Source organism: Bubalus kerabau, chromosome 2 (assembly GCF_029407905.1).
Source record: "Bubalus kerabau isolate K-KA32 ecotype Philippines breed swamp buffalo chromosome 2, PCC_UOA_SB_1v2, whole genome shotgun sequence".
NCBI lineage: Eukaryota > Metazoa > Chordata > Mammalia > Artiodactyla > Bovidae > Bubalus > Bubalus kerabau.
The window spans coordinates 190,330,863-190,356,091 of NC_073625.1; the positions used below are offsets into that span (position 1 = coordinate 190,330,863).

The 25,229-nt window shown below is 51.7% G+C and overlaps 1 protein-coding gene across 5 annotated transcripts in view; it reads left to right on the forward strand.

Moving 5' to 3' along the window:
• The window catches only part of AGPAT3 (1-acylglycerol-3-phosphate O-acyltransferase 3), an 86,804-nt gene that overhangs the window by 47,292 nt on the left and 14,283 nt on the right, over positions 1 to 25,229 (forward strand). For all 5 annotated transcript variants that reach the window (XM_055569771.1, XM_055569772.1, XM_055569773.1 and 2 more), the window contains one exon: positions 20,659 to 20,885. In XM_055569771.1, coding sequence (XP_055425746.1) covers positions 20,708 to 20,885 — 178 coding nt within the window. In that variant the 5' untranslated portion in view covers positions 20,659 to 20,707. The remainder of the gene's footprint in view (positions 1 to 20,658; positions 20,886 to 25,229) is intronic.

The window sequence follows — 25,229 nt, forward strand, 5'->3', positions numbered from 1 at the left end:
CTGGTCTGGAAGGTCCCTTTCCTGTAGATCCGATTAGTGCTGCTTCTGTTTCTGAGGAGGAGAAGGGGCCGGGCCTGCGGCCAGGTAGGCGTGACCCCAGCCCTCCAGGCCACCACCCTCCCCTCCCAAACTTAGGGTGAATTCATGCATGGAAATGTTTGCACTCGGAGCTTCTGCAGACAGGGCTGGTGCTGTTTACAGGTGAGGATTACACAGAACCAAAAGATAAACACGTTAGTGCAGGGAGGAATTAGCCCTAATTCCTCATTAGACTTGTGTCCCTTATTAAATGGGTTTCTGGCCTCTTTGAGGGTGAGTAGCAGCAGTCACTGGTCTGGAGTGGCCCCCCCGTAGGAGCAGCAGCCACTTACTTTATCACAGACTCCAGGACACTTGAGGGTGAAGAACCACAGCACAGGTGTGTAGTACCACTGCCCAGGGAGCCTCCGTGTGGGCCGTCCTCGTGCCCCAGGGGTGGAGTGGGGGTGTTTATCACCCCGTGGTGGTTGGTGGTGAGTCCAGGTAGGGACGGGCCAGCCAATGCAGGCTCTGAGGCTGCAGGCCTGCTGGGCATGGGACCGGGCTGGGGGTGGGGGTTGGTGGCCGCCCTGGTCAGACGCTACATGGGCAGGGGAGGAGTGGGCTGCCTTCTAGTCTGGTTTGTCCTCTGACCTGCCCTCCTCTGACGCTTCTCCTGGCCACCGAAACATCGCTTGATCCATAAATAGGCAGAGACACTGTTCCAGGAACATTCATGAAGCAGCAGTGGTCTGACCAGAGAGTCTGACAGCCCCCAGCGAGTCCCTGAGGCTCAGAACTGGGAGGGATGTCAAGGGTTTCCTTCTCCGGGGCTGTGGAACCGCCCTCCCTGGTCAGTACTGGACGGGAGCACCGCCTTTTCCTTGTCTGTTCTCCCCCGTGACCCTGCATCCTGCTCCGGGCGGGCACTGGCTCAGGCCCCCTGCAGAAGGGCGACTGGGGCCCACAGCTCACTGTTCAGACAGACACAGCTCAGCTGTGTGTCAGAGGGTGTTGGGGAGGGGGTCCCGCTCGGCGAGAGGGCGCTGCATCTTTGTGGGTGGGTGCGATCTCCAAGGACAGGGTGGCGGCCTCCATGCTTCTCTCAGAGCCCTCCTGGGAACAGCACAGGGAGTCCAGCGGGAGACGCCACCCCTGGCGGGGCCCGGGTGGGAGCAGCACAGGGAGTCCAGCGGGAGGCACTACCCCTGGCGGGGCCCGGATGGTGCAGCCACAGCAGGCCCTGGCACAGCCCAGCACCCAGGACAGAGGCCTCGCTTCAGCTCATCCTCTCCATGGGCTGGGACTCTGGGTTGTAGCAGGTTCCGACTCAAGCCGGGTGTGAACCTATCACTGACAAGGGTGCTGGATGTGGCCAGCATGGTCTGGGGGAGAAGGGTCCCCCACCCCGCGAGGGGGCCCCTTTATGAGGGGACTCTGGTCTGGCAGCGCAGTGCGGTCATGGGAAGTGCTACATGGAACCTCTGACTGGGGACTGAGGTGGGGGACTGTCAGCACATCTGGGCTCCGTGGCCAGGATGGAACCTGCTTTTCTCAGGAAGCCTTGCTTCAGACCCAGGGGGAAGATCCCAGGACCCCACTACAATGTATAAGAAAATGATGGGTTGGCCTGATGAATCCATTTAGACTGTGTCCCACTGCCCAGGAGTGGGTCACGCAGGGGACACTGCGGGAACAGGGAGCCTCTGGTGGAGGCAGAGGCAGGGACAACCTCGTTGTCTTCGGAGGAAAATAGGAAGACTGTGTTGCCCTTCTCTCGTATTGAAAATATTTTGTGAGTTCCTTGACCTTACTGCAAAAACTATTTGATCCATCAGCTCAGGAATTTTCCTCATTTTTAAAGAAAAAAGTTCCTGCCACTGAGAAATACCCTAAGAGGAGAAAGACATTTTAGCATCTTGTGTGTAGCATATGCAGACTCCCAGTGGTTGCCCTGGCGGAATTCTCACTTTTTGTGCTCAGTCCCACAATCCCACTGGTCCCGTCTGGGCAGGTGTAGTTGGAAGCCTCCTAAACCTGGCTTGGTGGTAAGTTTCCCTCCTTGCCATCTTAGTTGAAGTGTGGTTATCACTCTGGGCTTTTGGGGTGTTTCAGAGAGGAAAAACCCTAGCACCAAAAACCTTGTTTGAACTTATAACAGAAGTTGTTTTTCATGTTGGTGATTTATAACCATGTCAAATAATCAGATTCCAACCATACTCTTTGAAATGAAATGTGTAAATAATAATTAAAACCCCACTAATAGAGAGTGTCAGAGAAGGCAATGGCACCCCACTCCAGTACTCTTGCCTGGAAAATCCCAAGGGTGGAGGAGCCTGGTAGGCTGCGGTCCATGGGGTCGCTAAGAGTCAGACTTGACTGAGCGACTTCACTTTCACTTTTCACTTTCATGCATTGGAGAAGGAAATGGCAACCCACTCCAGTGTTCTTGCCTGGAGAATCCCAGGGACGGAGGAGCCTAGTAGGCTACAGTCCATGGGGTCGCACAGAGTCAGACACGACTGCAGCAACTTAGCAGCAGCAGCAATGTAGAGTGAAAAGACCCTGATGCAGAGAAAGATTGAAGGCAAAAGGAGAAGTAACTGGCCAGACCATTTCTTCCCTGCCGAGCCTCCCAGAGTGCATATCAGTTGCCTTCCAGATGGACTGGGGCACTCAGAATTTCCCAAAGTAATGTGACAGTGAGACCCTGTTGTACAAGCCGTTTCTTGGGATTAGCAGTTGAAGTATGCGGTTTTACAAATGCTCAAAATGATTCAAATATCTGCTGTTTGTAGGGAAAATAGCACCTTTGTTTGCTCACCTGGGAACCTGAATACCCTTTAAAACTTGGCTTACAAAGGATCTTTCAGATCTCAGCTATTTATAAGCATGAGAGGGACCCTTCTCAACCCTCAGAGCCACCATATGCCACTGGGCTAAAGGTTGCCTTATTCTCATCTTCAGACCAGAAACTGACATTCAAAATGACCATGTCATGTGCCAAGGCCACAGACAGGGGAGACGGGGCAAGAGTCCAGTGTCAGGAGCCCCGGGCCTAGCACACTGGCCCAGCACAGGCTCCTCCTTTTTGGTGGAAAAAACCTTAGCAGGTGTATGGGGTCCTGGGCGCTGAGGGTGGACACTGAGACACAGATGGGATTCAAACTTTCTTCAGGTCCTTTTTGCCTGACAAAGTGCCAAGAGGATCTGTTTTTCATCTTTAAAGATGTTATCATTTCATTATTGTTCAGTCATTCAGTCATATCCGACTCTTTTCGACCCCAATAGTCAATGTTAATTTATGCACCGAGATGTCTTTACTTTTTATGATGATAAGAATAGCAACGCGCACTGGTTTAAAAGAAATCAAGCAGCAGAAATGGCTGAAAGGACAGGTGGTTCTCCAGCGGCCTCCCGGCAGCTCTCCTGCTCAAAAGAGGAGCCCTGAGACTGAGTCCTGGGGCTTACTCTGCTGTTTGCGCGTGCCTCTGTTTCGTCACCTAAATTTCGTTCAGTTCTCCGACAGATTTCCACTGAGTACCCGCCGTGTCCCAGGCACTGTTCGAGACTTCTGGTTCTCAGTGTGTAAGACAGATCACGCCCCACTCTCAGCAGCAGGACCTGTCCAGTCCTCGCTGCCAGTGATGAGGGGTTTAGTCAGCTTACACGCCTCCTGTCTTCTGTCCTTCGCTGTCACTAAGTTTTGTTAGTTATACTGTTATTTTTAGTTATTTTACTGTTCCCTTAAAACTTTAATATACTCAACTTATGACTTTTTGTTGGATCAACTTAGAAATCTCTTATGTAGAATCTCCATTATGTAAAAAATTTGGGTTTAGGATGTTCATATTCTGTTGTATAATTGCAGTTAAATTCTCCATGTTTCTTTTATGGGTTGATTATAAATATTGAAGGTCCAGAAATAGAATTCACAGTAAAATTTAAAAAATTTTTTTGTTCCTGCAAGTGCCACAAAGGAGAAACTAGAAATCTAAGCCATTAAATCTTTACTGCTTGGAGGAGGAAGTTTTAGGTACCTCGTGAAGTGATTGTGGGAAATCGTGCCCCCTGTTAATTTGATTTACATTTGGGTCACAGTTGCCTTGCACAGCATTTTTTATTACTTGAAAATCTTAATTGCTTTTTTTTTTTTTTGAGAAAAGAAACATTCCTTCTTCAATACCCAAAACTTCTAGCTCCTTAATTGTATTCTTTGTTGAATAAATTCTATTTTCTTCTTGAAAGATTTCCTATGTTAATTTTAACCAATTTCTTTCCAGGCCATCTATAAAGGTGTTATCCTGGCATTTCTTTTTATTGCATAACTGGTCTGTTTTTTCTTTTTCTTAAAAAAAGGAATCTTCATTAGATTCCTTCTTGTTTTGCTAGACTACATCCTCAAGTAATCTTTTCACAAAGGATGAGTAGAAGTTAAGTTTTCTGAAACCTTGCCTGTTATGAGGTTACCATAATCTTTGTCTTCAGTCTTTGTATGAGTCAGCATCCCACTAGAAAACAAATGTGTGAAGCCAGGATTAGTAAAGAGGGGGTGTTTACAAAAGTGTAGGCAGAGATTAAGGAAAGCAATAAGGAGGTTAAAAATAGCTTGAGTTAACAAGTTCTTGCAAATAGTGTGACTTTTTTCAGCCTTTTCTGTGTGTGTGCAGTGGGTAGGGGAGTAAATGGTCCAGGGGACAATAGGAGGAGAATCATGGAATTAAATTTTGCTGTTCTTGGTCCCAGGGTTCAAATTCTGTGAAATTTGTCAAGTGACCACATTTTGGATTGTGCTTAAGCTTCAGATCCTAGAGGAAACACCTGTTGTGTTCCACGGCTATTGACGTAAATAAAGGTTTCAACCTGAAAGCACTCAGGAAGAGAATACTACTGGCAGTGAACATGCTTAATATGAAAATAAAGTATCTGTAGTACGAATGCAGTATTATTTCTTGGTTTAGTCAATAGACCCATCCTTGGTCTATATGTTACAATTTAGAAAAATCTGTAGACTAGGAGTGAGAGAGTCATGCAGGAAAGAAGAAAGAGCAAGTCAGGATAATCATTCCTGGTCCTTTCCCCAAAGGGAACAGGACAGAGTGTGGGGCCATTCACGAGAGGTGGGGAGCATTCCAACCCCGGCAGTGCCAAATGCAGAGGGCTTGGAGTTTCTATGCTGACCAGAAGAGGCTAAAAATTCGTAAGCAATTTGACATTTTAAATGTTGCGAAATCATTGCCACTGTAATAGAGATCACTTAATAGATTAAATTAATCCTTAGTGAATCGTTGCCATTTCATGGATTTAATTTTCTTTTCTTGCAGTCAGTTCATTTTTCTATTTTGCTACTTGGTCTTTATGTCAAGTAGAGCATCGTGTCCTGAACGTAGGTGGTCTGTGACATCGTCTCTTAGGATACAGAAACAGTGACTGTCCACAGCAGGTGCTTCGTAAGCATCTATTGAAAAAGGAGAAAAGTCCAGCGCTAGAAAGAGCTAGAGAGGTCATCACGTGGCCTCTTGTTCAGGCGTCAGTGTTAACTCTGTCACTGCTGGACAGATCTGTACTGCTCACCAGACTCCCTGGGCACTCTTTCCACAGCTGTATTAACAGTCAACCCAGGAAATGCTTGTCTAGCATGCCTTTTAAGTATAAGCAGGTGGTGTTGTATCGCGCATCTTTGGGAGCAGATGTTGCTCACACAGTGGGGCTGTCAGTAGGAGACGTGGCTGTACCTTCACCTGCTGGATTTGTCGTCAGTCCCTGTGCCGTTTCCACTGAGTGCTGGGTGCTGGGTGGGGACGGGGCAGTCAGGCTGCTGCCTCTGGTTTGCCCTGACGTTTAGGGAAGGACGTTGTGGAACAAGGTCTGCCCTGGAGGCAGCGTCTCCCTCAGCCCCTGACCTGTCCTCCCTAAGCAGGATGATCTTAAAGGGATCACAGAAAGAGCTTGGTTCCCCCAAAAGAACAGAAAGCAAGGCCTGTTCCTCAGACACAGCCCTGCTCTTTCTGGAGCGCCCAGCAAGCCTCTAATGGCATCTCATCCAAGGTCTCGGAGTCTCCTTCCCCCCAAGGATGCGCCTGTCATGGGGACCAGTACCGTGGACCCATCCTTGGACACTGCTGTCAATCTTGCAGCCTACAGAGAGGCATCCTTAGGGGTAAACTGGAGACCAAAGGGGTGTGGTGCAAACCTAGGTGGATTTGAGGAAAACGAGGAAGACAAAGCCAGCAGAGGTGGGACCCCCCCCCTTAAAATCTCATCAGACTCCACAAGCATTTCCTATCTTACTGGAAAAGCTGACTTCAGGGTGAGAAGCTCGTTGTAGGGGTGCAGCAAGGAGGGGATGGCCATCAGTTCTCAGTACCTGCCCCCCCAGACGCACACACAGGAGAGGTCTCCCCAGCATCCAGCATCCCCAGCCCTCCCCTGGACAGCCACTTGTCACTGGATCATCCCAGTGGGGCTGCTGTCCTTGAAACTCCAACCCCAGTGATGCAGTGGGATGGAGCCGCCCTGGGGGCAGGGAGTGTGCTACGGCCTTGAAGGCAGCATGTCCACCCCGACCCACACTTCTCTTACCGTTTTCCAGTCAGGCTACTGGTAGGAAAGAGAGGAGCAGCATACTGCTTGCCCTCTGGGGTCCTAACATCCCAGGGTGGCACCTTGGCTCTGCACCAGACCAGGAGGCACCTCAGGGCACCAGCCCCCACGGGAAGTAGGTGTGCAGTGTTCATGGCAGTCTCCGTTTCACTTTCTACCTAACGTTTCACGGGTGTGATTATGTCCTTTGAAGCATGTGTATATCTGAGATGCTCTGAGTTGGTGTTCAGGCAGGAAACTCAAGTAAGAAGCAGCTGCTGCGTGACGGGTGGCCCTCCTCCTCTGATTTGGGGTGAGTCTGGCCTTTTCCAAACCATCCTGAATCTGGGCTGCCTGGGAACCCAGGAGTGGGCTCTTCCACCGCCCTGGACAGAGGCCCAGATGGACATTTGAAACCCATTGAGTTTACCCCTTGGAGTCACGATGTGTCTTTAATGGGAAACGTGACAGGACTTTTTATCTTTGTAAATGACCTTGTTCATCCTTTGAGGTTTGTGTTCTGCTTACTAAAAATCTCTTGTTAATGACCTGCAGACTCTAGAGTGTGTAGGAGAAGCTTTCCCAGGCTTGCTGCATGGGGTTCGCTGGGGGTCATGGAGGAAAAGTCTGCAGGAGGGGAGACCTTCCCATACTCCCCAGCTGAGCTGCCTTTGCTGACCAACTCCTCACATGTCTGCCCTGGAGGCTGGGTCTCAGTCCTGCCCCTGGCAGGCACCCACCTCACTCCACATTTTTTGTTAATTGGTTGTCCTATAACCCCACATCTCTGATGGGGTCAAGAAAAGTCATGAATTTGCACTTTGTCTGGCATTATCTCGTGGCAGGGTAGGAGTGATGAGCTCTCTGCATTCCTAAGGGGACACCAAGACTCCATATAACTTTTTAAATTATGAAATATATTGTCCATGTAGAAAAGTGAATTAACAACCAGTTCATTGAATAATGGGCTTCCTTTGGGGCTCAGCTGGTAAAGAATTGCCTGCAATGTGGGAGACCTGGGTTTGATCCCTGGGTTGGGAAGATCCCCTGGAGAAGGGAAAGGCTATCCACTCCAGTATTCTGGCCTGGAGAATTCCATGGACTGTATAGTACATGGGGTTGCAATAATTATAAAGCAAACACCTGTTTCTCTAAGAATAAAATGTCATTACTGTAAAGGGCAGATCATTGTCACAAAGTGACATCCAAGGTGGCTTCGCCTGTTTTGTGTGTGTGCGTGTGCGTGTGTGTGTCTGTGCAGGTGGACAGCTGCCTTGGTGTGCGGGGCGCCTGCAGTGTCCTCAGGCCCGGAGGTTTGTCACAGGCCTATTGTGCAGTCATCAAGCTGGGAGCGCTTCACCTCCCTCCCACCTCCTGCCCCAAAATTCACCACTACCCAGACCAGTAAGACCATCAGGACACCCCCTTTTAAGACGGTTGATTCTGGAGCTCAAAGAGTAGGGTAGGTGGCGTGTAGGGGGCCCGGAGGTCCCCCTCAGGCCTCTGTCCCTGGGCATCTGTCCCAGCCCCTCTCCTCAGCCAGCTACCCCACTTCCTGCCTGGGGGCACTGTTTCCATAGTGGAAGCCCCCCTGGGGACATGACAGCACTCCCCCCGCCCACCTGGTCCTTGGGGTGCGGTTTGCAGGCCCTTCTTCTAGGGCCTGGTGGGAGCTTCTGGCCTCCTTCAGCGGTGGCCCAGGGGCACAGCGACCCTTTAGTCCATGTGGCTCCTCTGGCCTGTGGTCAGGAGGGATGCTGGCTGTGCAGGGTGCCTGCCTCCATCCTGGGCAGCCAGAGTTGTCTGTCCAGCCTTCACCAGCTGCAGTGATGCCCCACGCATCTCCCACAGGGCTGCAGACATGACAGTTCCCTCTTCCTGCATCCCAAGCCCTCGCCCTCCAGCCTGCACAGGCCCTCTGCAGCCAGCAGCACCTGCCCATCCAGAGTGTGGCAGGGTGTTGAGAGTCTCCGATGAGACTGTCAGGTGAAGGGCTTCATCGGCTGTCCCATAACGTTGTTCTTTCAGGAAGCTTTTCCTGAGGTAGCTAGTAATGACGTGAGTGGTGCAAGCTTCAGGAGTCACGCTGCCGCACGTCACACATGCACGTAATAAACACAGGCGTCCCTTAGCCTTGCTGGAGCACCGTGTGTTGTATGCCAGACCTGCATGCACAGCAGGAACGGACGTGGTGAGGGTGCGCCCACAGGGGTTCGGGTCACAGGAATGCCCACTGAAATGCTTGTGACTCGTGTCCCCTCTGCCTCTTGAAATGGTGGCTGCTAGCGGAGTCTCAGCTGCTCACCAGTGCCACTGCCCACAGCAGACGTCCTTCCTCCTCACGTGGATCCCTTCATGCTCCTGAGATGGCCTCATGGCCATCCCTGGAGCAGTCGCTCAAACTGGGGGTGAGGTTACCTTTATGGCTTAGATCTGGGGCTGGCGGTCCCCTCCTGGGCCCAAGGATGGGCGCTGCTGCCATGGCAGAGCCCTCGGGTGGGGGAGGATTGTTATGGAAGCCTGAAGGAGCCATTCAATATATCCTTTTGTGGTACTTTTCTTACCCCTTTGGTTGAGAGATACAGAATACCAAGAGTCTCGTGAGCCCAGTGATGGTTTTAGGTCAACTTCGTATTCTCTTTATTGTACACGCAGTAGAAATACAAGCTTGCCTAAAGGCAAGAGCAAAGCAAAGTCTGCCATGTGAGATGTCATGTGAGACGTGTCCTGCGTCATCTGCTAAGTTGGTAGCAACACTCAGGACACTTGACTGTCTGGTCTCCCCCTGGCAACTGCAGGGTCACCTGGTCCAGCTGCCTAGGGACTCCAGGAGGCCCCCTCCTTGTTAGCCGACTGCCCACCACAGACTGTTGGTCTGTGTCATTGGCCTGCATGTCTGGTCACAGGCCAGGAACATACCCTTAAGAGCAGAGGCTTCGTCATATGTGATGGTATCTTGAGGCCGTTCCAGGTTCTTTTTCATGGTTGTTTGGTTTTCTTTCCTGTTTGTTTTCCCATGTGGACCGTAGAGTCAGCATTTCCAGTTCCAGGGGTGAGGGAGAGAGGACCTCTTGGTATTTTATTTAGGGTTCGATTACATCTATAAATTAACTTAGAAAGCATGGCTTATGTGTTATTTATGTGTTACTATCTAACAAACCACCTCAAAAAGTCATGATTGAAAACAACCACCATTTTCTTATCTCACAATTCTGTAGGCCAGCACTTTGGGCTATGCCCAGGAGAGTGGTTTTCTGCTGGTCTCACCTGGGGTCTCACCCCCAGTTTGAGCGATTGCTCCAGGGATGGGCATGAGGCCATCTCAGGAGCATGAAGGGATCCACGTGAGGAGGAAGGACCTCTTCTGTGGGCAGTGGCACTGGGGCCACTGCCTGGGGCCGTGGGTCCATCTTTGCTCCCTGTGGGCCCACCTTCCAGCTGGCTAGATGAAGTCTCTTCCCCTGGTGCCTGGAGGGTGCAGGGGAAGCTGCAAGGCCTCTGAAGGCCCAGGCTCAGGATGGGATGTCACCCCATTCTGTTTAGGGGTGAGCTTTGCAGCCAGCCCAGGCTCCAGGGGCCGGGGAGCAGATCCCCACATCTTGATGGGGGAGCAGTGCTGGTTTACTGGGGTGTGAGCACAGGGGGCACGGTTGCCCCTACTGCACGGCACCTTCCCATTTGGTTAGTTTTGCTTTCATCTCCTTCTGGTCCTAAGGTTTACGTGTATGAGCTCTGTTTATTTCTTCTGAAGTTTGTGAGTAGGTATTTTCATTTTTTTTTTTCCATCTTTTTTTATCGCAGAGGTACCCAGGGCCTTCTCCACTGTGTCTTCTGTTTTTGCGTGTTCACCTGGAGGTGTGCCCACTGGCCGTGCCCGCTGGCAGCCTGGATGTACAGCAGGGCTCTGTGTCTTTCTGGTCACTGAGCACTTGTTGCCACCCGTCTTGCTTTAGAGGGAATCCCTGGTACTGGAATTCCAATTTTATTCCTTTCTGCTAGAGAGGAACTACAGAGCAGCCCAAAGAGACATACATTGAAGATGGCAGAGCTCCCAACAGCCTGGGCCCCAGATGACCACAGGGGGTGGAGCTGCCAGGGTCCCTGAGCCCTAGATGACCACTGGGGTGGAGCTGCCATGCTACCTAGGCCCTGGATGATCACAGGAGGTGGAGCTGCCAGGCTCCCTGGGCCCCAAATGACCTTGGGGGGAGGAGCTGCCAGGCTCCCTGGGCCCTGGATGACCACAGGGTTGGAGCTGCCAGGCTGCATCTTCAGTGCATGGCTTCCTAGGTTGCTCCATTGTCCCAAATGACCATCTGGGACCAGTGGACTGAAATCTGTTAAGTCAGAAATAAACAAACTTCTGTACTGGGTCTCTTCATTACTTCAGTTATAGCAGGTTATTGCGGAGAAGGCAATGGCACCCCACTCCAGTACTCTTGCCTGGAAAATCCCATGGACCGAGGAGCCTGGTGCGCTGCAGTCCATGGGGTCGCTAGAGTCGGACAGGACTGAGTGATTTCACTTTCACTTTTCACTTTCATGTATTGGAGAAGGAAATGACAACCCACTCCAGTGTTCTTGTCTGGAAAATCTCATGGACGGAGGAGCCTGGTAGGCTGCAGTCCATGGGGCCGCTAAGAGTCTGACACAACTGAGCGACTTCACTTTCACTTTTCACTTTGATGCATTGGAGAAGGAAATAGCAACCCACTCCAGTATTCTTGCCTGGAGAATCCCAGGGATGGAGGAGCCTAGTGGGCTGCCATCTATGGGGTCGAACAGAGTCGGACACGACTGAAGTGACTTAGCAGCAGCAGCAGCAGCAGCAGGTTATTGAACACTATTATCAGTAGAACATTGACTTCAGGCACTGTATTGGTTTTATTCCTTTCAACGTGACCGTAGCCACTTACTGGTTCCAGCAGCACTGTGGTTACAGTGGGTTCTCGCGAGTCTACACAGCACACACCTTCCACCTGCAGACACTGTTGGCTTCACTCCTCCTTTTCAGTTCTTAGGTGTCTTGGTGATTTCATATCCTGAGGAGGGTCGGACTAGCAACAGATGATTATTAGCAAAGAAATACATCGAATTTCTCAGCCTTATTGAAACATAAGGTGGTCCCTGTAAGTGAATTTACCCAAGAACTGAAACCAGCCCCATTAAATCTCAAAACTAGGATTAATCTAATTTTTTGTTGGACTTGTGAAAGTGCCTCCTCTGATCCCCAGCTGCCTTCAGTGCCCTGGTGACCGTGACACAGCCCCTGGCGCCGGGGCAAGGTCACCGTGGACAGCAGTTGCTGCATTATGTTCTCATCTGTGATGTCACCATGGGTCCGCTGGGTCTGCGAGCTGGCCCAGCGCCGGACGCCCTCCGAGGTGTGCCGTCTCAGGTCACGGGCTTGCCTTTGCCCTTGTGCTGCCGTCAGCAGGATGCCTGCCCCCAGTGCTCACTGCCCCTCCTTTTCTCATCTGGCACTTCGGCTTGGCTGTGGGCCAGGAGGCCACCCAGTCCTGTGTGTCCGAGCTGTGTTAAAAGCGAGAGTGAGGAGGAGCCCATCCAGGAGCTAAGGCGTCTGTTGTGAGTGAGGGTTCTGCCTCCCTGGTACCCTGGCCAGCTGCAAAGAAAGCAATGGGGTTTATTCTTGGTTTTGGTTGTGTTCAGAACAGTAAGTAATTGAGATTATTTGCCAAATTAAGATAAAATTAGTTGGCAGATTTGCCATCTAAATTATCTTAAGATAACTTAAAAATATCTGAGATGGTATCTCTCTACTGTCCTCTGTTTCGAATAGTCGGTCCAGTTCATAGACTTTTTCCTCCAGTATTTCCTGACTGGAAACAACAGAACTATCAACATGCAAAACAAAAATGTAAGGCTTGCCCCAGCATAACCCACCCCCCAAGCAGTCAGCCAGCATGGCCTTTCTGTCCTGCAGCCTCATAGCAGACCAGGTCTGCTCTGTTTGCTCTGCATATAGGCACTCAAATGTGGGGCCAGTGGGTAAGTGAATGGATGGATGAGTGGGTGGGTGGATGGTTTGGTAGATGGATGGATGGGTAGATGGCAGGGTGGGTGGATGGATGGGTGGATGAGTGGGTGGGTGGATGGATGGCAGGGAGGATGGAAGGATGGATGAGTGGGTGGATGGATGAGTCGGTAGGTGGATGGCTGGGTAGATGGATGAGTAGATGGCAGAGTATGGATAGGTGGATGGATGGATGGATAGCTAGATGGGTGGAGGGATGGATGGATGATGGATGGATGAGTGTGTAGGTAGATGGCAAGGTAGGGGGATGGATTGGTAGATGGATGGCATGGTGGGTGCATGGATGGATGGATGAATGGGTGGATGGGTGGGTGGGTGGATGGATTGGTAGATGGGTGGGTGGATGGATGGATGGATGGATGGATGGATGAGTGGGTGGGTGGATGGATGATGGATGGATAAGTGGGTAGGTGGATGGATTGGTAGATGGATGGGTGGATGGCAGGGTGGGTGGATGGATAGATGGGTGGGTGGGTGGGTAGGTGGATGGATGGGTGGATGAGTGGGTAGGTGGATGGATTGGTAGATGGACAAGTAGGTGAATGGGTGAGTGGATGGCTGGATGGGTAGATGGATGATGGATGGATGGATGGCTGGGTGGATGGATGGTGGATAGATGGATAGGTGGATGGATAGATGAAGGGATGAGTGAATGGATGGATAATGGATAGATGGGTGAGTGAGTGGGTAGATGGTAAGTGAGTGGATGGGACAGAGGAAGAGAAAGAAGGAAGAAGGGCAGGTAACAGCCTTGGTTCCCTTTCATCGTGGGCTTTGAATTTGGATTGCATATAACTAAACAGCTCTTTTTAATCCTGTAACCCAGACTTCCTATCTAGAACCACAAAAATGAGGCACTTTTGGCGTGTTTAATGTCTTTTCCCTTTACTAACCACTGTGCTCAGGGTCAGCCCTGCTCAGGACAGACTGCCCCAGCAGGGCAGGATGAGGCTGCCAGCCTTTGACCGCAGCTCTGAGGGGTAGTTGGTCCAGGGTGGTTATCAGGAATGGGGCAGCAGGGCAGCTGAAGTGGTGACCCCAGCACTGGCCAGTTCCTGCCCCCACACAGAGTCAGATGCCTGCCCATGGGGCGGCACTGGATGCTTGAGGCTGGGGGTGCAGTTTCCTGTCGGGCACCGCTCTTCCAACTGTCTGAGTAGACTGCATTGGCAGAGGCTGGAGGGCAGGCGTGGGCCCTTGTGTGTGAGTAGAAAAGTGGTCATCCACATGCAGAGAGGCATTCACCGCCCTGCAGGGAGCAGAGCAGCTGTCTGGGTGGTGTGGGAGAGAGCAGGCCTGGGACTTCAACTTCAGTTTCTGTGGGAAGGGTTTGTTGGAAAAATGGTGGGGGGAGGGGGGCGGAGGTGCCTGGGAGGGAAATCTGAAGGCCGCGCCGCCTGACTGGCTAGTTCATGAGGAAGAGAGACAAAGGGACCAATACCAGCCTGACGAGCATCTGGTGGTGCCTGAGGCCGGTGCAGGGGGTGTGAGCAGGGTGAGGCTGGGCCTCCTGGGCAGCAGGGCATGGGCATTGCAGGATCTGAGGATGAGGCCTGAATGTTTGTCATGGGTGTGTTCCTCTGCTGGGGGGACCGTGACACCACAGGCCAGGGGCTTAAACAGCAGTCATCAGCTCTCCTGTCCTGGAGGCTGGAAGGCCAAGGCCAGGGTGTTGAACACTGTGAAGGGAGAAGCTGCGTGTGGAGGCTGCCTCCCCCATGTCCTCTTGTGGTCATCCTTCTTAAAAGGATGCTGGTCAGATTGGATTAGGACCCGCCCTAGTGACCTCACTTAACTTGACTGCCTTTGTTGAGATCATATTTCCAAACACAGCCACTCGCTGGGGTGCTTGGGGGTGGTTAGGACCCCAACACACCCTTGCGAGGGGATGCAGTTCACTCATAACAGAATGCCGAGGTCAGGACTGGCAGTGGTCAGTGGGCTGGGCCCTTCTGGGCATGGTGGTGAGCTGGTCCCGGTACTCCTGGTTCTGGCTCTCACCCTCACCACCCTGAGCCCCGAGCAATGTGGCCACAGGAACCCCAGGCTCAGAAATAGTGGGACAACCCTGGAGGGGTGGTGTCAGAACCACAAGGGGCCTGCTTGTGAGCCAGGGGCCTGGGGCGGGGCAGGGGCTAGGAGGAGAGTCTGGTTCGGCTCCTAGCCCTCCCTGCTGTATCAGAGCTCTGGTGACTCCTGGGCGGCTGGGGTTAGCGTCTGTCTGGGATTCACCTGCCCTGGAACCATGTGAGCACAGCCTTGCGGAGCCCCTGGCCCCGCCCCCTCCCCACCTGGCCACCTCTGCTCTGCGCCTCTTCTCCCGAGTGAGGGGCAATACCACCCTGTGTCTCCCCATTGGGGAGCGTGAATGCAGCCCCTCCCCTGCCCTGAGAAGGTGGGGTCCCGGCGGCTTGTACGGGACCACAAACCCCTCAGGGCTGGGCTGTGTAGGTGCCAGGCTTCTGGAGCAACCTAAATCTTATCCAGTGAAGGACTTAGGGTCAGGTTTCTTCTCCAGCTCAGCAACAGCATCTGAGAATTAATGAAAAGGTGCCAATATATTTTATTTTTAATTGGAGGATAAGGGCTTTACAGTGTTGTGTTGGTCTCTGCCATATGTCAACGTGACTTGGCCATAGGTATACATTTGTCCCCTCTCAACTCCCCTCCCACCTCCCACTATAGTTTATCTTAAAACTTTATGGAATAATAGTGGTTACCTTGGTCAGGAAAATCCCCTGGAGAAGGAAATGGCAACCCACTCCAGTACACTTGCCTGGAAAATCCCGTGGATGAGGGAGCCTTGTAGGCTACAATCTCGGAGGTCAAAAAGAGTCACACAACTGAGCGACTTTCTTTCTTTCTGGGGGCATTAGGGGATGAATGGATACCTGTTATGCCTCATGTTCTCTACCCTACATGCATTCTTTTATTCCAGGACACACCGTGTGTTTTCTAAAAGCACGTACCAGCCTCAGTGAAAGAGCTGTGCATTGCTGTGGTGTGAAGCATCTCGCTTGTGTCATTAGGCTAAGCACATCACATAGGCAGGCACGGTCCCTACAGCATCCATTACAGGGGGGCGGTCCTGGATCAGAACAGGCTTGGCCTGTGAAATGAGAGCTAGGCAGGAGTAGGCGTTGACTGGAACTGTGGGGTCAGAGGCGGTTGGAGATGGCTGTTAACTCAGCATCTCCCATCAGATGGTGGGCTCAGCCCAGCAAGCTGAACTTCTTCCTGCAGACTCCTGGTGGCCCTGCCTTTACCAGGTGGTGGCAGGGATGGGAAGGTGCAGTGTGCCAGTGGGTACAGCCAGAGCCCCCAGCGACACTCTGAACCTGAATCAGTCACGAGGGAACAGCCAGACATCCTGTAGAGGGATGTCCTGTAGACATCAGGACAGCTGGCCCAGGCTCTCAAGTGGGTGGGCCAAGGGGGTTAGGTCAGAGAACAGGGGCGTGTGGTCGAACGTCCCACCACCCCTCAACCAGGGCCTGGATGGAAAGAAGTGGTACAGGTGGTTTGGGGACAGTGGGTGAAACTGGGCTACAGATGGGATATTCAACAATATGCTTATGTTGGGGTTAAATTTCTCAGATATGATCATGGTATTTTATGGTCAGTCAAATGCCCAGAATCTGAGGAGACATAGGCTGAACTGTTTCAGAGTGCATTTTCATCAAATATTCCAGAAGAAAAATTTAAATTTAGCCCATAAACATGAAATGCAAAAATTAAATTTAAATATTCATATGTATTTTTGTTATATAATGTTATGTTAATGTGATTGGTAGAAGACTTTCAATCATAATAAATTATATTCTAATAAGTTTCTGTAGAGGAGGTACAGTGGAAATACAAAATCAAGGAGAAAATGGAATGCATTTCTTGATTTTTAAAGAAAAGCTTGCTTTTTTTGTATTTTGAAAATGTATGGTGGTGGTGGCTATCAAGTCACAGTGGCATTTCGATCCCACCGCCTACACTTAAGAGAAAAAGGTCCCTGACTTACGGTGATTCAGATCATGATTTTTGGACTTTCCAATACACATTCGGTGAAAACCATACTTCAGATTGTGAATTTTAACCTTCTCCTAGGCTGGTGGCGTGCGGTCAAGTCCTCTCTCTGATGCTGGACAGTGGTGGCCACAGCCCCGTCAGCCCCACCAACCCGTGCTGGACCCAGATGGCTGTCCTGTTTTTTACTTTTAGTACAGAATTCAGTAAATCACAAGAAATATTCAGCACTTAGTTATAAAATAGGCTTTGTGTCAGGTGATTTGGCCCACTGTAGGCGAATGTGGGTATTCCAAGCACAGTTAAGGTGGGTGGGGCTCAGCTGTGATGTTTGGGAAGTTAGGTGTATTAAACATATTTCAACTTAATGACGGAGAAGGCAGCGGCAACCCACTCCAGTTCTTGCCTGGAGAATCCCAGGGACGGGGGAGCCTGGTGGGCTGCCGTCTATGGGGTCGCACCGAGTCAGACACGACTGAAGTGACTTAGCAGCAGCAGCAGCAACTTAATGATATTTTCAACTTATGGTGGGGTTATTGAAATGTAATCCTGTTGTAAGTTAAGGAAGATCTATATATCTAGGCTTTCCTTTAAGTGTATGTATTTATTTTTCATCTGGCTGAGCGGGGTCTTTGTTGCTGTGTGTGGGCTTTCTCTAGCCTCCATGCTAGTTGCGGTGTGCAGGCTTCTCTTTGTGGGGCTTCTCTTGCGGAGCACAGGCTCTAGGCCCACAGGCTTCAGTAGTTGTGGCCTGTGGGCTTAGTGGCCCCATGCCGTGTGGGATCTTCCTGGACCAGGGATTGAGCCTGAGTCCCCTGCATTGGCAGGAGGATTCTTAACCACTGGACCACCAGGGAAGTCCAGATCTGTATATTTAAAAAGTGAGACTTCACAATATACCAGAATTTATACCCCTAGCATATTTAAACTTGGGCTTAAAAATGTAGAAATCGACTTACAATTTGTCTGGTGATATATTTTTTTTATTTAATATTTTTGATGTGAAGCATTTTTAAAGTCTTTATTGAATTTGTTACAACATTGTTTCTGGCTTATGTTTTGGTTTTTTGACCGTGAGTCATGTGGAGTCTTAACTCCTTGATCAGGGATCGAACCTGCACCCCCTTCATTGGAAGGAAGTCTTAACCAGCGGATCACCAAGGAAGTCTTGTGATATATATAGTTTTGAAAATATTTTCAAGAGGCAGGCACAAGCCGGTGCTCTTGGGGGCTGCTGAGTTGATGCTTTCCCCCTTGCCGGTCTGCAGGCCTTGGGGGGAGCTGGGGAGGGTGTGAGCTGAATGGGCAGCAGGGTTTCTTCTGCAGGGGGCGGGGCTGGTAAGCCCACTGTCATCGAAGGCCCCCCAGGTTACCGTGTGTGACTGATGTGTTATTAAAGCACTCATGCCCGGGTGGCCCAGAGGTGGTGGGCGAGAGGCAGGGATGCCTAAACAGATGGTGGCCACTCTGTGCTCTCATGGGGGTGGGTGGGTGGGGGGCCTGAACTGCAACTGCTGATGCTCCTTAGAACAGGGTCTGGCCCACATCCAGGCACTGGGGACAGACTGACAATCTAGGCCAGTGGCCAGCAGCAGGGGGCGGTCAACTCCTGGTCAACCAGAGTTCCCGGAAGGGGGTGGGCGGCCATTCCAGATAGGGGTGCGCACTTGAAGCAGCTGGTCCAAGAAAAAGGTGTGGCTCATAGGGCCTCTGTGGATGGACGTCCTTGACCAGAGATTCAGGGGCTGGACTGGGACTGGCAGGTGTTAAATGGATTCCTCAGCGGAGGGCTGTGTCCACGCAGAGGCTTGCAGGGAAAGTGTGGGGCCAGAGATTGCACACCTGCTGCCGTCAGGTGAGCGGACAAACTGGAGATGGTGCTCCCACCAGAGGCTGGACGGCAGCCGGGCTGGGCCCACAGATGGATACCCTGTGAGCCTCTTCATGTGAACCTTTAGAAAAGGAAGACTGATCCAGTGCCTGAATGCCAGGAGGTGCTGGCAGGAGTGGGGGAGCGTTGACTGGAAGGTGGGGCATTGACAGGGAAGGGGGCGTTGATGGAGAAGGTGGCATCCGGCCTCGGGTCCTTCCTTGTCCTCCTAGTGTCCCACCACATGGCCGCAGACTTCACCCCCCGACACCCCCATGCAGCCACTTGGCACCCAAGGGCAGACGGAGGGCACCGTCTAGAGTCATGTGGCCTGGTCTCCCACTCAGCAGTGCAGCCGCTTGTGCCCTGGAGAGCCTGGCATGGCTCACCCTGGAGGCCTCCCAAGCCTGTTCCACCCTCACCCCAGAGTGTGGGCACCTCTCTGGAGGACCTGGAGCGGCGGCCAGCGGCTGCCAGCTGTCCTGTGCCCAGCTCTGTTGCTTCTGTCCACAGGGGGATTTCAGGGCTGCTCACAGAACAAGTACAGCCATGAAATGTGAGCTTCTGGCTTCACGTTTGAAACCAAGAAACCAAACTGCTGTTGAAGGGAAGCGGGGGAGAAGCTGACTGGGTTCCTGGGGGTCATCCCTTCCACCTTAGACCAAAACAAAAGCTTTTCAGCTAAAAAAGTCCACAACGGCTTGTGAGTTAAAAGGCATTAGTTGAATGTTTTATAGTGATTTCATGTGTAGTTTTGATTTTTTAAGTAAGATGCTAAAACAAGAAAAGAAAAATTACCCATCATGGCTTTAGCTAGAGATAACATGCTGTGCTGTGCTGCGCTCAGTCGTCTCAGCCATGCCCAGCTCTTTGCGGCCTCATGGACTGTAGCCCGCCAGGCTTCTCTGTCCGTGCGATTCTCCAGGCAAGAGTAACTGGAGTGGGTTCCCGACCCAGGGCTTGAACCTGTGTCTCTTACGTCTCCTGTGTTGGCAGGCGGGTTCTTTACCACTAGTGCCGCCTGGGAAGCCAATCGCTATTGATATTTGTATGCAGTTTTCTAGTCTTTTCTTTCTTGTATATATGAGGGTATGTGTATGTGGTATGTGTATATGGTGTGTGCATGGTATGTGTGTGAGGTGTGTGTGTATGTGATGTGTGTGTACATGGTGTGTGTATTTGGTATGTGTGTAGTGTGTATATGTGGTGTGTACATGGTATTTGTGTGCATGGTGTTTGTGTATGTGGTGTGCGTATGCATGGTGTGTACGTGGTGTGTGTGTACATGGTGTGTGTGTATTTGGTATGTGTGGTGTGTGTATGTGGTGTGTGTGGTGTGTGGATGTGTACATGCTGTGTGTATGTGGTGTTTGTGTACATGTGTGTATATGTACATGGTATGTGTGTGTACATGGTGTGTGTGTGTATTTGGTATGTGTGGTGTGTGTGCATGTGGTGTGTGTACATGTGTGTATGTGTATGGTGTGTGTGTATGTGGTGTGTGTGGTGTGTGTGCGTGTACATGTGTGTGTGCGTGCATGGTGTGTGTGTATATGTACATGGTATGTGTGTGAACGTGGTGTGTGTATATGTGGTGTGTGCATGGTGTGTGTGCTGTGTGTGTGTACGTGGTGTGTGTGTGTGTACATACATGGTGTATGTGTGTGTGCATGGTGTGTGTGTGGTGTGTGGGTGTGTACATGGGTGGGTGTGTGTATGTGGTGTGTGTGTACATGGTATGTGCATGGTGTGTGTGTACTTGATGTGTGTGTGTACGTGGTGTGTGTATATGTGGTATGTGCATGGTGTGTGTATATGTGGTGTGTGTGTGTACATGGTGTGTGTGTGTACATGGTTTGTGTGTGTGTGCATGGTGTGTGTGTGTGCGTGGTGTGTGTATCTGGTGTTGGTGGTGTGCGTGGTGCCTGTGTGAACCATGTATCAGCTCCCCCTCCACCCCACACGTCCATCCGTCACTCTCAGGAGGGAAGGGACTGAGGGTGCTGTGGGAGCCGCAGATCTGGGCTCTGGCAAGACCACTGTGGACCCCTTCTCCACTCGCCACCCCTCACCCTGGGGTCCCTGCAACCTCCTGACCGCTGCCCTGTCTTTGCAGGACGGCCATTCTCAGTGAAGGACCCTGCACTCGCTACTGAGCTGTGGCCATGGGCCTGCTCGCCTTCCTGAAGACCCAGTTCGTCGTGCACCTCCTCATCGGCTTCGTCTTCGTGGTGAGCGGGCTGGTCATCAACTCCATCCAGCTCTGCACGCTGGTCCTCTGGCCTGTGAACAAGCAGCTGTACCGCCGGCTGAACTGCCGCCTCGCCTACTCGCTCTGGAGCCGTGAGTCCTGCCTGCGGTGGGCATGGCATGGCGGGGGGAGGGGTATGGGACAAGGACAGCCACCTTTCTGCTGGACAACCCCAGACAAGCCGGCGCAGGGTTCCGTGGGGGCTAGTGCTTGTGACGATGAGACAAGATGGCCGTGGGCTCCACAGCCGGGAACGAGGGGGCCTCTCCTGGCAGCGAGGAATGTATGGGGTGCTCAGCCTGAGCCCTTCACTGGGCTGAACCACGCAATGTCCCGATACCCGAGCCTCTGGACCCACAGAGACGGTGGCTCCATGTGGTCTCACACGGTACTCTGGATACCTGAAAACAAGCACCGTGTCAGCGCACCATGACTAGGCCCGACGCCTGCCGGCACGCGGCCGTCACAGGCCTCCAGCCCCCAGGCCTGGAGCACTCCCCTCGAGTGGCCTGTTATCACATGTAAATACTTCAGCATCTCTCTCTGAAGAAAAAGGACCTACCTGTCTCTTAATTAAATGTTTAGGCATGCACAGATGTTACCTGTGTGCACTTGTGATGTGCGTGCATTTGGGTGTGTAGAGTCACCCTCACCTGTCAGAGACTAGGAAGCTTGGTGACGACCCACGACTGGCGAGGGGAACACACTGCGGGTTGGGGTTCCCAGGCACTTCTTTGGACCCGTAACAATCAGCAACATAAACAGTTCTATTTTTTGACCCTAATTATTCCACCACATAAGAATGTAACCCAGAAAGATATCTATAAAAGTATTGTATATGCACAGATATATTCATTTTTCCAGTTTTATATTAACTAATATAAAAATGAGCAGCCAAAATGCCCACTAACTGTGGTGTGTCCACTGGATGGAGGCCCACACAGCCTCTAAGACCAGCAGGGGCTCTCTCTTTCCTGGTATAGAGAACCAAGTTCAAGATACATTTTCAGGTGGAAACAGAAGCTAAAAAACAAAGTACAGAGGTGCTACCATGATTTACTTTTAAAGACACGTGTGATGTGTCTGCACTGGCGTGTGGCCGTCCCTCCTTAGAAAGTGTGGAAGTCACAACAGAAAATGTGGCTGTCCTGGGAGTGGGGATGGGAGGGACTCTGCTGTTTTTTCCATACAATTTACTTAGCATAAGAACACCTTTCTTCTACAATGAAGAGCAGGTAGTACCCATTTTATGTCCTATGGGAAGCGGTGATTCTGCACCTGTCCCCGAGACCTCCCCCTCCCCAGTGTAGGAGGGCACTGAGCAGGCAGTGAGGTGTCCAAGCCCAGGTGTGCGTGCCCCCAACAGGGGACAGCAGCACCGCCCATGCTTCCAGCCATAAACAGGCGAAGGTTTCAGTTCCCAGCTGCTTTTTTCCTAAATAAAAGGCCACCTTCCTGTGTGTGAGAAGGAGAATTAGAAATACTGCCATGCAGAGCACTTAGCAGCATCACCAGGGCAGATGGGTGCATGCCCAAAGGGCAAATGCTGACTTGTGAAAATCACAGCCTCCACTGGCAGTAGCGTTCTCAAGTGAAAGCACTTCCGCACAGCCAGACTCTGAGTAAAGCTGGCTTTTTTAAGGCTGTAAATAAAGGAAATCCCTCAGCCACACCCCCGCCTCTCCGCAGAAGAGGGTACTAAGATGGGGTATCAGCACTGCTTCCCAGGGCCCCGCCTTGGCAGCTCCAAGAGACGGGCTGGGTCTCAGCCGGGACCTTGAAAGTTTGCTGAAATGAGCAGACTGGCAGTGCCCATGGGGTCAACAGAGGCAAACAGAAATGTGCTTTTGGCCTGAATTAGTCTCTAATTCAGTAGAATCACATAGACTGAAACAAGTCATATATGAACTCAAAACAATAAACATACAATGGAAGATTTAGACAAAAGACTACCCAAAGTCCCCAGATTTGAAGAAGAATCAAGGAACACTTCTATGCATGAAAATTGTAATTATAATAATTTTTTAAAGTAAAAACTTAGTGAATCTTACATCAGATTAGACACAGCTAGTAAGCAAGTAGGTGGACTGGACAATAATATGAAGAGCTCACCCCAACTGCAGTAGAGTGACAAGATGAAGAATATGAAACAGGAGCTAAAGGAGGTAATGAGAGCATGCAAGTCTATGAAACGGGTGTTGGACTCCTGTCCGTGAGTAGTGAATAAGGACAAGCACTGTTGGAGGAGATGGTGGCTGAGAATTTTCCTGAAGGGAAACTTCAATGGTAAGGACTCAGCACTTAAACTACAGTGCCCCAGGTTCAATCCCTGGTCGAGGAAATAGATTTTGCAAGCCCCACAGCAGAGCTGAAAATAAAAAATTGTCCAAATTGACCATGAGCAGAAGAATCATGTCATCAGTCCTCTCTGCATATGTAGTCACCTGCCATCCACGGGGAGACGATATATCTCGAAATGGGCCAAGCCACCCTCAGGCCATGCTGGCCATTGGTGGGACAGAGCATCCTCAACACGCCGGCTTTCCACAGGCAGCTCTGCTAGACCCACTCTCCAGAGGGCTGCCTGTGTTTGTCTGTCTAAAAGTTGGTTCCTCCTCGCGGCCCCCACCTGGGCCAGACCTCTTGTTCTGGCCAGAAAGGCCCGGGTCCTGAGTGCTGCCAGGTGAGGGTATACACTCACCATGGCTTGTTCACAGTAGCCAGGATGTGGAGATGGCATCCACGTCCATCAACAGACCAACGGACAAGCAAAATGCCGTCCATATGGACAATGGAGTACTATTTAAGAGGAAGGAAATCCTGCTGTTTGTGACAGTATGGATGAACCTGGAGGGCATGACATGGAGGGAAACCAGGCAGTCGCAGAAGGACCAACACTGCCTGATTCCTCCTTCAAGGGATCCACATGACCAAGCTCAGAGAAGCGGAGCAGAGAACGGTGGTGGCCAGGGCTGGGGGAGGGGAAGTGGCGAGCTGCGGTCGGATGGGTGGGAAGTGTCTGTTACCCAAGAGGAGTGAGTTCTAGAGCCCGCTTAGGGCCTGGAGCCTGCAGTTAACAGGACTGTGCTTGCACTTGGACATCTGCACAGAGGGAGGCCTCAGGTTGAACGTCCTTACGGTGATAAGGAAGGACACCTCCTTGTTCCCAGGCAAACTGCTCTAGAGGCAGCAGCCTCAGCCACCGGCTCTTCCTTGACCAGCTGACACATGGAGGCTTCCCAGAAGGAAGCCGAGGAGGAGCAGGAGCAGGCCGTCACCAGGCTGCTCGTGGTCTGTCCCAGCCCCAGGGCCCCACCGCCTGGGGAGGGGGTGAGTCCCCAGCAGCCACCCGTGCTTTCAGATGGACAGGTCAGCCTAGCCTTGGGCCTCTTTTTTCTTAAATAGCAATAAGGAAGTGAAATTCACCCACTTAGAGCGTGGGCTAGTCCTCCGCATGTTCCCCCCGCCCCCTGCCATCTCTCCCCCACCAAGCCCCACAGTCACTGATCTACTTCCTGTCCGCATGGCTCTGCCTGTCCTGCGTGGTTCACGTGATGGAATCATCCACTGCGTGGGCATTGTCTGACTCCCCACACTCAGAGCTCCGTGTTTCCCAGGTTCATCTGCGTCCTGCTGCGTGTCAGGCCCACGTCCGCACTTCGGCTGAACGATGCTGCCCTGTATGGATGTGCACTGCCCATTTCTTCATCAGTTGTCACCCTTCTGGGCTGTTTCCACTCTCTGGCTTTGTGAATAACGCTGCCAGGAACATCCATGTTCAAGTTTCTACACCGACATCTGTTCTCATTTCTACTGGGTATCTTCCTGGTGGTGGAATTGCTGGGTCATCTGGTTACTCTGTTTGGAGCATAGACGCAGCTGCCCTGTTTACATCCCCACCTGCAGCATTGGGCGTCCCAGGCCCTCTGGTCCTCGCTGGCACATGCTATTTGTCATCCATCTGTTGGATGGCAGCTGTCCTGCGAGTGTGACGCAGTGCCTGGCCGTGGCTTCGGCCTGCACTTTCCTGATGACCAGAGATGCCAAGCATCTTCTCATGTTGGCCATCTGTAAATCATCCTTGAACAACGTCTGTTGAGGACCTCTTGTCTTTCCATTCCTTGGACCTTTATTCACAACTTGAATGATGGATGGAAGCGGCCAGGCTATCCCAGGGGCATAGTTTGCCCCTGTTGGTGGGCCTCCATCTCCTCAGGGCCCTGGTCCCTTGATGGAGCTTATGGCGAGTGTGTCCTGGAGCTGACCCCTTCATGGCCCCTCCTCTCCATGGTTTGAGAGCGTGTGGGTGTCATCTCAGAACTGGCCTTCCATCCGGTCCCACCTCATGTAAAAGAGGAATTTGAGACCCCAGTATATGGGGGGAGCTGTGTGTCTCCTCACTTCTGTCTGGGCTGGTGGGGACCCTCATCGGGAAG